This window comes from Medicago truncatula, chromosome 3 (genome assembly GCF_003473485.1).
Source record: "Medicago truncatula cultivar Jemalong A17 chromosome 3, MtrunA17r5.0-ANR, whole genome shotgun sequence".
Taxonomy (NCBI): domain Eukaryota; kingdom Viridiplantae; phylum Streptophyta; class Magnoliopsida; order Fabales; family Fabaceae; genus Medicago; species Medicago truncatula.
The window spans coordinates 55,222,667-55,234,919 of NC_053044.1; the positions used below are offsets into that span (position 1 = coordinate 55,222,667).

Genomic DNA, 12,253 nt, shown 5'->3' on the forward strand with positions numbered 1-12,253 from the left:
TTTTTATCCAAAAGCTCTAGATCTTACCTAAGTAATACGAATTCAACTTTGCTCATACTGACATAATATTGCCAGTACAAGGTAATATGCATAATACATTTACTTTACGAAAAATAGAGAAATTTAAATTTTTGAAAAGAATAGTTGCATTGTATGTCTTGGTAGATAAATCATATTAATTTTAGAAAATATATTTTTCCTTCTTTCTCTTTTGATCATTTGTAGCTTAGAGACTTCACTCTGAAGCTAAAGGAAAATTACTGTTTTCAATTCTCAAAATTCTCCTTTTCTAACTATCGTTCAACGATAATAAGTGTCGTTGGACACTTTTATAATCAGTTAAATTGATTTAAAAAGTAATCGAACAATTCTATAAAGTGCCGAACAACATTTAACTGTCTTTGAAGTGTCGAACGATAGCTAATTGTAATTCGAATAAGTTTAGAAGAAATTTGAGAAATGAGAGGAGAAATTTCCTTAACAAAGACATTGTAAATTGATTTATGCTCTTCCCCCTGCACTTTTCGCTCCCACCTAGCCAAACTAAAATACCCATGCATTAGTTAACTAATGCAAGTGTAAAATTATGCATTAGTTAACTAACGCAACGTGATTTAAATAACGTAAGTGTAAAACTCTGTCTCATGCTAAGTATTAACATATGCATGAGTTAACTCACGCCTAATTTACAAATTTTAAAAGTTGCAATTTTAGCTTATATAACTCAACGCTACCTGTATGTTGTATCAGCTTATATACCATATTTTAGTCTAATCCTTATAATAAAATATATAAAAGATACTATCCAATGTTTGAGGTCATACTTCATGTACAATGATTGAATTTATTTCATTCACTTTTGAGTTGCAATTTCCTGACAGCAGCTCGTGATGCATTAAATTAGTTTTGAAGTCCACGTCTGTTTCTTAAGTTTTCTTCAACTATTATCCATTTCTTTCCTAAAGAGAGAAGAGTTAATAAAAGTGCATTAAATTAGAATAGTTACTATATGCTAATACAACTAGCCTGAGTTAGATATCCACTTTTGAACTGGTGGCGTGAGCTAATTCACGCATGAATATATTTAAAAAATCAGTTAAGCGCTAGCGTTTTGTGCTGGAGGAAGAGCAAGAATTTTAAAATCGAGGCTTACAAACAGAAATAGGAGCCCAGCTACAACATTTGAAGGGCCAGGTTAGTCCAACTAGTTTGCAGCTATATTTCCTTAGAACTAATTTCTATCTGCACCCCGATATTCAGCTAAAATACACTACCGGTAAAAAGTTGCATTTTAGGGGGTGGATTGGATATTTCATTTCTTTAATCACAGGTCAGTGTTTTGATAATTATACTTTCGACAAAATACAAATTTCAAAAAATTTAAAAACTGAGGAAAAAAATCAAAATCCAAATTATTACATCATAGAAAAATGGAAATTCATTCCGTAAGTGTAGCTCAGTTGGTAGCTACCAGGGATAATGATTGCCTTCAGTGTGGCTCGCAGATGCAGAAAGCGTGGTCATGAATTGGTTGTATATAGCCTAAGTTTTGTTACTGGTCCAAATAGAGAGCATGAGCTATTTTATGTTATTATCGAGGACTATTACTTTTTCCACCCTACTCATATTTTGTGCGTTCTATTTTTTTTTTTCAAAAATATCCTTGATAATTTGAAAACCTCAAAAAATAGGATGCATTACTTGATTTTTTCGGATTATAGAACCCGAACACCCTCTAAACACCCTTTTTCAAGGGAATCAATACCAATTCTGAACTTGTTTGTAACATGGATAACTAATTTTATGATCATATTAATCTTCATAACTATCATCCTCATGTTTTAGGTCATTGTTAGTTGTTCCTAGTCGAAAATATAGTTTTCTGGTTACTTGATCAGATTGCTCCGAAATTTCCCCAAAAAATAAGAAAAAAATCAAGGATCAAAACACCCCTAGAATGGACTTCTTACGGGACTCTGCCCCTCAAAATTCAAATTTTCATCGTTTAGATCCATTTTTCATGTTCTAAGAAAAATCCGAAAAAATTTGCATTAGTTTTATTTGAATTATAGAATTTTTTTGTGGTATTTTTATATTTTTAGGATTTTATTTGAAAACTTTTTATCATTTTTTACTTTATTTTTTTAAAGGCAAAATTTAAAACTGTTGAAATAGGAGAGATTTTGATTGCTGATCATACATAATCATATTTCGGATTATAAAATCCGAACTCAGTTTGGATGTTTTTGGATTTTATAATCCAAAAACCCAAGGATATTTTTGGAAATATTACTGGGTGCGTGAGAATGTCATAGGATAGGAAAAGTAATAGTCATTATCGAACTCTTTGGTTGTGGATGAACTATTTTGAGTTACTAAAAAGAAGGTATTTACATTTTCTACCTTATCAATTCCTCCTATGTCTTGTTTCGTTTCGAAAAATATCTTTGAGAATTTTCGGATAATACAATTCAAAATGAGTTTTTCCTTTATTTTTGGGTGAAAAATGAATTTTTCACCTATTCAAATTATGCGATCCGAATGTAATAGGTAATTCGGATATTATAATCCGAAACAACTCATGTATAGGGCGGGTTCCCTGTTTTTTTCTTTCTTTTTTTCAAAACAATGTGTCTGATTATAACAACTCCCTCTTCCACTTTATTTCATTCTAGCAAATGCACATGGATTGAAAATGCAATATTATTTTTGGATAATGCTAATCATTTCCTTTGGGCATTGAATAAGAGGATAAAAATAAAAATATAGCATTGGAAAATGGTGAAAAGTGATAAATTTAACTTTTTAAAAGTCAAAATATTGTTGAAACTAATACAAACATGCTACTTTTGGCTTCCTTAACCATTGCCCTCAGGGTAATGGTTAACAAAACCCTTATTTTTTACATTCCAAATGTACCTTCATTTAATTTGTTACATCAAATTGTCATTACAAACTTCCATAAAAATACTTATTTAAGACACTTATGACTTAACCCACTCTCTCTCTCCATTGACCATGCATTCCAAACTTACTTTAAGAAGAAATACTTACTTGAACACAACCTCAAATCTCCAACCCCAAATCAAAAAGGAAAATGTTGAACATAACGACAAATAAAATCGCGAGAAGACCACAAAGAAAATTTAGTGCTACACAATTGAAATTCCAACCACAACTATATCCCACTAACCCCATGTTTTCCGACGAGTACGTGATTTAATTGGATATACCACAATTCGTAAGAACTTTGCTATAAAAAAGCGTTGTTACTTGCAATGGCGGAGCCAGGAATTACATAGAGCCTGGACGAAAAATTAATCGCAAATTCACATGTGACATAATATATATAAATTCATTTCATTCCTTCACAAAGTATATATATATATATATAGTCATATATAAAAATAAAAAAGGATCGTCATATTAAGTTGTTTGAAGGATTTATCGACAGTGGCGGATCTTGAGTTATTTTCTTGAGGGTACAAAAATTCTATGAAATATATATTAAGCTGTTTGAAAGATTTATCAAAAATGTTAATTGCTGTAATGGTTAATTTACATGAATATGGCGCAGAGGCGTGTGTTTGATTCCCTCAATGGACTTTTTTTTGACAAAAAACAACTACTTTTCCACTGCTGCGCTACCTAGAAAATATGTAAATAATATGCCTGATATAATATATATATATATATATATATATATATATATATAGAAACATTGCGGTACCATGGATCCCAAAGAAGATCCGCCACTGATTATCGATCGAGTCCGGGCGACCGCCGCCCTTGATTACTTGTTACAAATAGCATCACTGAATCAAAAATATTTGGACACACACATAAATGATAAAATTTAAAAGAAAAATAATTTAATCACATCACTTAATATTATTTTTCTTTTAAATTTTATCAACAAAGTGTGTGCGCCCAAACAAATTTTATTTAAGATTATACCTATGGAAGAGTTGCTCCTTATTTAAGATACTTCTCGCAGTACTTTCATCCTCGGTTTACCCAAAATACATGGAATAGCAGTAGCTCTCTAAAAATAAAGCACAAATCAATTGCTCTCTAATTTTATTGAATTGCTCTTTTCGCTATGCATTTGAAGAAAATAATTGCCACCAAAATTTAAATGATATAACAAAAACAATTTACCCGTAATAATTATAGAGGGATAACATTGGTCAAACAAATGATAAAATTGGAAAAATAGTGCAATTTTTTTTTGATAATATAAAATGATATATAATTTGAAACAATTTTTTAGTTAGAATAACATATAAATAAATAAAGGGTTATGCTAACCGGTGTCCCCGGATACTGATTAATGATAAAAAAAAATGAAGTTATTACCACAAAAGAAAATATCTTTGACTTTTTATGGATTGATTATTCAAATTTCAATACAATAACTACTAAATAATTTTCTTTTTAGTATCCTTAATCAGTGCCCCAGAGGCATCAGTTAGCATTTCCCATAAATAAATTTAAAATTAAGCTTACTATTTTTTTGAGTTGTCTTTTATTTTTCTCGAGGTATGTTAGTCTAGTCTTAGAGTGCGTTTGGATGGAAGGTTTAGAAGGGGAAGAGAGGGGGGATTTATTTTTCATTTTTAAATTACAGACCAAATGTTTTTTAAAAAATTAACATGATAAACGATCGTATAATACTTCAATCACACTAAATTTATTTTAAAAAAATATATTATATAATCTAATATTTAAAAATGAAAGTAAACTCTTCTTTTCTCTTCATTCCTCTCCAAAATCCTGGATCCAAACACACTTCTTAAAATATTTCCTCACAAAGAAGCAGATAAATACGATGGCGACAGTCGCATTGAATATACAAGAAATTCATCACACACCCAATAATTCAATATGAGATGCATGAACATACTTTTGGAATTGACCGACTTTTCCATGAAAGCAAATTAAACATTCAATTAGATTTGTCCTTTCTTCACTTCTTCTTATCGTTGGCCCACTCACATCTTGTAGTATATTGCGTTTACATTTTAATTTAATTTAAGGTATCCCAAATTGAAAAGCAGTGTGAATATCCACCACTTTCATGCTAGAACTGTATTTAGATTAGTATTATATTTTTCAAAGGAGGAATTGTCATTACATTATGATAACAACCGTACCATTGATAAAAAAAAAAGATTGTAGTATTAGTCACACACAACTCACAAGCATCTTGTATTATTGTGATACAGATCAGACAAAGCCAATTATTTGAACACTATTTTAGTTCTATAATAAGGAAAAGAGAATTTTTACTTATTTTATAATGACTAAGTATCTTACATTATTCCCTCTTCCCTGCAAAATTTACAATCTATAGCAAATTAACTAGTGAAACAATTAGTGTTCAAATTCCCCTTAGTGATCACATTCACAGATCCAAAACCAATTATTTGAACACTATTTCAGTTCTACAAAAAAAGAAAAGGGAATTGTTACTTCTTTTATTATGACTATCTTACATTACTCCCTTTTCCTGGCAAAATTTACAATCCATAGCTAATTTAAATTGTGAAATAGTGGGGATCCCCTTTGTAATCACTGATCCAAAAACTTCCACTTTCTGAAATTAAACACTTCATTTATCATTGACCTCAATTTTCTTTCCACTCCCATCTTTGCTAATAACTATTCCAACCAATTTACAAGGTACAGCATCCTCAAGTTTTTGAACCACAGCTCTCATACTTGGTCTCATAGCAGGAATAGTTGCTGTACAAAGAACTGCAGTTCTCAATACCTTACAAGCTTCCTCTTTATACATCTCCGGAATTCTCGAATCCACCACACTCATAAACTTCTCCTTGCTCCTTGTCTTCCCATGAACCCAACTTACTATGTCTTTGTTTTCTCCGAATTCAGGTTCACTTGGCCTTTTACCAGTTACAAGCTCCATCAACACCACTCCGAAACTATACACATCACTTTTCTCATTCACTCTATATGTGTAACCATATTCTGCACCCAATTCAAACAAATCACATCAATAATCATATTAAGGAAAATAAATAAATTAAAAGGGACATACATAATATTATAGTCTTGGTCTTTATTCTAAAATGTAATATGTGACTATAGCTGCGACCGCAGTAAAGGTTTTAGAGGCCTCTGCATCGCAAGTAAAATTTTAACTACATCAATTGTATTTTTCGTATTTTGTTGCAATATCAAAGTTCACAGTGTAAATACAACTTAAAAAAAAAATTACTAGCTAGTTCCTTACCGGGAGCGATGTAGCCATGAGTTCCGGCAATGATATGAGTAGAATCCTTAACAACATCGGCATGAACAATCTTAGCAAGACCAAAATCAGCAATCCTAGGTTTCAGAAACTCATCTAACAAAATGTTACTAGATTTAACATCCCTATGAATCACAGGCCTTTCACACCCATGATGCAAATACTCCAACCCTTTTGCAGCACCAACAGCAATTTCATACCTTGTTTCCCAATCAAGCTCCATCTTGCCACTACTATGAAGCCTATCCCACAAACTTCCATTAGGCAAATACTCATAAACCAAAAGACTTGAATCCTCACTCGTTATACTACAATAAAGCTTCACCACATTCACATGTCTTATTGAACTCAACGCATGAACCTCCGCATCGAATTCCTTCGACCTTGAACCACCACTACCAACGCGCTTTGCGAGCATCGGTGTGCTGCTCCATGACTTTTTCCGGGACCCAAAATTGGTGTTCCAAATATGCTTAACAGCAAGTTCTTTTCCATTTGCAAGGGTGACTCTATAAACATTCCCTGAACCTCCTGTTCCTATTATATTCTCTTGCTTAACAGAATCAAGAATCTCATCTTCTGTGAAACTTAGCACGTGGAAAGATTTCACATCCCATGATTCTTCCTTTAAAGAACGTTCTCTTCCATATTTACTACCCTCTCCGTTTTCTACCTTCCCCTTTTTCTTCAACTTCAAGTAAACACCCATAAAAGAAAGGACCAAAACCAAAATTATAGTGAAACAAAGAACAAGGGCACGGACATCTTTTGACAAGCCACTATTCTCAGAACAACGCTTGAAGGAACCAATAGCATCAAGCGTGCATAAACCCGGGTTTCCGGTGAGGCTTCCATTGTAAGCTTGAATAGTCAAACCTATTGGAATTTCACCGGATAATCGGTTATGCGAAAGATCAAAGAGACTCAACTTCAATGAACCTAAACTCTCTGGTATTTTACCGGAAAGTTCATTCTCTGAGAAATTCAGAGAATTTAAAGCCGGTAACAAACCCAAGGACGAAGGAATATCTTTCGAGAGTTCATTTCTCGAAAGATCAACGTCGTTGAGTGAGTTACAATAACCTAAAGACTCCGGAATTACCCCTGTTAACTTGTTACCCTGCAAATGCAGGTTACCAAGTTGTTGAAGTTGACCAATACCTTCTGGAATGTTCCCAGAAATTTGATTGTTACTAAGATCAATTGATACCAACGACGTTGCTTTAGAAATCTCTTCCGGTATTTCACCCGTTAACCGGTTACTCCTTGCGAATATACTAGCAAGTTTATTCGCTTTTTGAATCTCTGAACTAACGGAACCTTCTAACTGATTCAATTCAACATCAATTACTTGAACATTGGGTAATCCCCAAATACCGGAAGGAACGGTACCTGAGAGCGAGTTTCTACTCACTCTGAGGCGTTCTAAACTCAAACAGGTGCTGTAGCTTTCCGGTATCTTACCTGTGAGATTGTTCTGAAGAAGAAGAAGTGCGTACATTTTTCCTTTGTTGCACATGTTTGGTGGAATTGAACCCGTTAAGAAATTCTCCGAAACGTCGATGTATTCAAATTCTGACCATGATCCAGTCTTCTGAGGAATTGGACCTGTTAATCTGTTTCTGTAAAGAGACAGTTCCCGGAGGTTTTTAAACTCACCTATCTCCGGTGGAATCTCGCCGGATAATTTGTTTTCGAAGAATTGAAGTGAAATTAGATTACTTAAAAACCTTATCTCAGAGAGATTTCCTTCTAATTGATTCATTGATCCGTCCAAATACTCGAGTCCTGTGAGATTTCTCAACCCAATCGGAATCTTCCCGGTGAAGGAATTGTTGTAGAATTCAAGCTGCCAGAGCTTGTGAAGGTTGACAATCTCACCGGGAAATTCTCCGGTAATGGAATTATCGGCGAATTCTAATTCTGTTAACTCCGTTAAGTTACCGATTCCAACTGGTAATTTCCCTCCAAGGTTGCAGTTACTCATGTAAAGCCAATTCAGCTTCTTGAGACTTAAAATCTCTTCAGGAAACGGCGTTAGATCGAAAGGGTTGTCTCCGACGCTTAACTGTAACAAACCTGTCATATTCAACAGAGATTGCCATGGAAAAGTTCCAGAAAATCCACTTTTGTTTACGTAAAGGTATTCAAGTTCATGAAGAGGTGAAATATCTGGAAAAGGTCCTGAGAAATAATTTTTTCCTAAATCCAAGAACTGTAACTTGACACAGTTTCTAAGGCTTTCATTAACTCTGCCATGGAAATAGTTGAAACCTAAGACGAGTTTTGTGAGGGATTGAAGGTTGCAGAGTGAGTCTATTGGGAGAATTCCTGAGAGGTTTTTATGAGAAAGGTTGATTTCTGTGACGGAGTTGATGGAGTTGCAGGTGATTCCATGGAAACTGCAAATGGAACTGTTTGCATTCCATGAGTTGAAGAAATCTTTGGTGTTTGGATTTTCGAGGGAGGTTTTAAGGTTCAGTAGAATTTCATGCTCGTTTGATTTGGCAATTGTGAGTAGTGAGAAAAGAAGGAGAAGAGAGAAAACTCGCGAGGAAAACATGTTGGAAGGTTCAGAGGAAAAAAGAAAGAAGTATGAGAAAGGGTTGATATTTGGGTCTTACAAGTTTGAATATTAAGTAGTTAAGTAGTGATATATTAAAGAAATATAAAGTGGTGTTGTCGGTGGGACTTAGTTCAAATGACAATGTTGATATTGTTACGCTGAACATTTTCACTCAGATTAAAGCAAATTTAAACTCGAAACTTACAATTGTGTATGAGAATTTTAGATGGTGTTTGTCACTTTGACTTAAAAATAAATAAAGTGGTGTTTGCACTAGATATGAAACAAGAGGAGGTGATGGGGTGGCGCCAAAGCAATTATAGGAGGTAAAAACATGATTGGGTAGTGGTCTTATTCTTAAAGATTGTTTTTCATATTTCTGTTATAACGGTCGTTTTCTTCTTTATAATCTTCTGTATTTTTTACCCCTCTTTTTCATCCTTAGTGATAATGCCACTTGTTATTGCTTCTTTTCCTAAAGCACTCACGTGTTTTCTTTTTAATTTGATTCACAAAATTTGGTTTCTGGTCCCTCAATCTAATCATCCACTCTTGTTCCGTGTGGAAGATGGCCAACCGTGTGGTAACTGGGTGCCAAGCCAGCCAATGTATTTAGTTTCTTACAGTACATTGACTTGGACCACGAAACAATGATTGAATGAAGATAAAAAGAGACTATACCATCGTAGTATTTTAAAAAACTTAATATATCATTTGGTCTCTTAACTTATTTTTAGTTTTTACTTTGATCTCTTAAATTTAAAGTGTCTCAATTTGATTTCATAAATCTTCTACCATTTACCATTTTTGTCATCTGCGTTAGTATTTTACAAAATTTGTTAACTCCTTTTCACGTGTCGGTTAAAATTAGTGATCAACGGTTAGATTTAAAAAGCACACGTGGCATACCGTGAACTCACAACATATAATAATAATAATAATAATAATAATAATAATAATAATTATTATTATTATTATTATTATTTCACTAAAAAAAAAAAAAAACAATTATTTCCTCTTTCCTCTTCTCCAAAACAACACGCATCAACAACAACCTTTTCAACAACTTCTTCATTACCAACCTTCTACTTCATCACCATCAACAATTTCTTCATTACCATTAACAACAACCTCAATGTCAACAACAACAATAAATTTTACAAACAGCAGCAACAAAAAAAACAACAAACTTAACATCTAAATTTTCATTAATCAGTCTTTTCACACCATATTCATCCATCTAAAAATAAAAAAACCAAAAATAAAAGATGAAAACCTAGAATTAAAAACTCAGAAATAATAAAATACAAAAATCCATCTTCATCTCCTTCTCATATATATTTTCTTCCCATTCCTGTTCTTCCATGGTTTGATGATTTCCTTTTTTGTTCTTCCACTACATCACTGTGTGTTGTGTTGCGTAGATGATATGTGGGTGAGGGATGATGATGCTAGTTTTTTTTGTGGTTGAAGGTGATGAATTGTTGATGCAGTTGTTGATTTGAAGAATAAGTTAAATAAAAACCAAATATCAAGTTGTTGTTATTGTTGCTGCTGTCCACAATATGCCATGTGTGAAGAATAAAAGAATGGAAGAATTGAGTAATTGTATGCTTTTGGGTTCATAAATTGTTGAGTTTTTGCATAAATTAAGCGGTGGTCACTGACGCAGTTGCAATAGTTTCCGGTGCGGTGGTCGCCGATGAAATTTCTTCGACCCCAAAATAAATATAGGGGTTTTGTTGCAGACATAATGAGGAAGAAGAAAATCATATTAGTTTTTCAAATGGAGATTTGTGGTGGCTGGAAAGTAAGAGAGAAGGTGGGGGTTAGGGTTTTTAAAATCTTATCAATCTAATAATAACTTGATGCCTTTTTGAAGAGGAAGATAAGAGTAGTTCAATGGTGGTGGTGGTGTGGTAAAACGACGTCGGACGGTGGAGTAATGGTGGCTGAAGTATTTTGATGGTGGTTCAAGAGGGAGAAGTTGATGCGTGTTGTTGTTTCAGAGAAGAAGAAAGAGGAATAGTTGTGTTCCTTTTTTTTTTTTTGGTAGTGAAATAATAATAATAATAATAATAATAATAATCCTATGCTGTGAGTTCACAGTATGTCATGTGTGCTTTTTAAATTCAACCATTGATCACCAATCTTAACTGACACGTGGAAAAGAGTTAACAGATTTTGCAAAATACTAACGGATATGACCAAAATAGTAAACGACAGAAGATTTATGGGACCAAATTGAAACACTTTATAGTTAAGGGACCAAAGTGAAATCCAAAAATAAGTTAAGGGACCAAATGATATATTAAGCCTTTAAAAAATAAATGCTCGTTAACAAATGTCTTAATCGTACATTTTGCAAAATTATGCACACAACCAATTAAATGTCATTTTATAAATGTTTGTTGATTTATTTTAGGAAATGGTTATTTGTTTAGATCTTTGATTTTATTGTTGGTAAATGGTGTTGGAGGCGGGTTGGACATGTGGGTACCTTTAATTTGAAATTCAAATATATTGTTGAAGTCTAACATCTTTATTTTTATTTTTTTAAGGAAGTCTAACATCTTTTCCTAAACTCAACTGTTGACATAAATCATTCATTTAATTTGAGTTTAGTTAGTACATCTAGTAAGGTAAACTTTGTAAAGGGACAAAGTTTTGTCAATATTTTTTTCATCGGTTGTGTATTTGCACATCTAACATCGTATGATATTTCATTTTCAATATTTAAAATATTTTTTCTCTTACTTGATAAACATTTATTTAGACTTTGTTTGGCAAGACTTATTTTTGACCTGATAATAGATAGTTTATAAGTTCAGAAGTCAACAATAAATATGTTTATTAATGATTTTTCTCATGAGCTTATACCTTTTTTTATTGAATTGTAGCATTTTGTTTAAGTTGTTTCAAGTAACATTTAAGTTATAGCATCATTTTTTTATATCAATTCTACCCTTATTATTTTAATTCAAATTTTAAATATTAATTTAAAGTATATTTCTATGTCATTTAGCAATGGTATTTATATATACATATATATATATATATATATATATATATATATATATATATATATATATATATGAGTCAGGATCCGTTGACATCTGCGTTGACACCAGATGTCAACGGATTCGTTAACACCAAATCTTAACCGTTGATTTCATTTGATCCAAAGGCTAATGTTTGAATACTTAAAAGTATCATGTACCATATTTATTGTATTTATTGTGATTTTTATTTCCTAATTTGTTCAGCCGGATTCTCTCTCTTCTCATAATAAGATTGCAACTTGTATAATTGCGTTCTATCAGAAATCTAAGAAACAATGGATAGAGAAATGAGGCTTGCACGATACAGCAACCTCAATCATTTTGAATTCAAAATATTAATCAAGATTA

At 32.6% G+C, this 12,253-nt stretch overlaps 1 protein-coding gene across 1 annotated transcript; it reads right to left on the minus strand.

Annotated features, from left to right (window-relative positions):
• Positions 1-5,271: 5,271 nt before the first annotated feature.
• Positions 5,272-8,958, minus strand: LOC25490156 (receptor-like protein kinase 7). Its single transcript, XM_013606620.3, has 2 exons — positions 6,260-8,958; positions 5,272-5,994 (listed from the first exon to the last, which is right to left on the minus strand). The coding sequence occupies exons 1-2, from the start codon at positions 8,838-8,840 to the stop codon at positions 5,615-5,617; spliced, it is 2,961 nt and encodes a 986-aa protein (XP_013462074.1). The 5' UTR covers positions 8,841-8,958; the 3' UTR covers positions 5,272-5,614.
• Between the last annotated feature and the right edge of the window lie 3,295 nt (positions 8,959-12,253).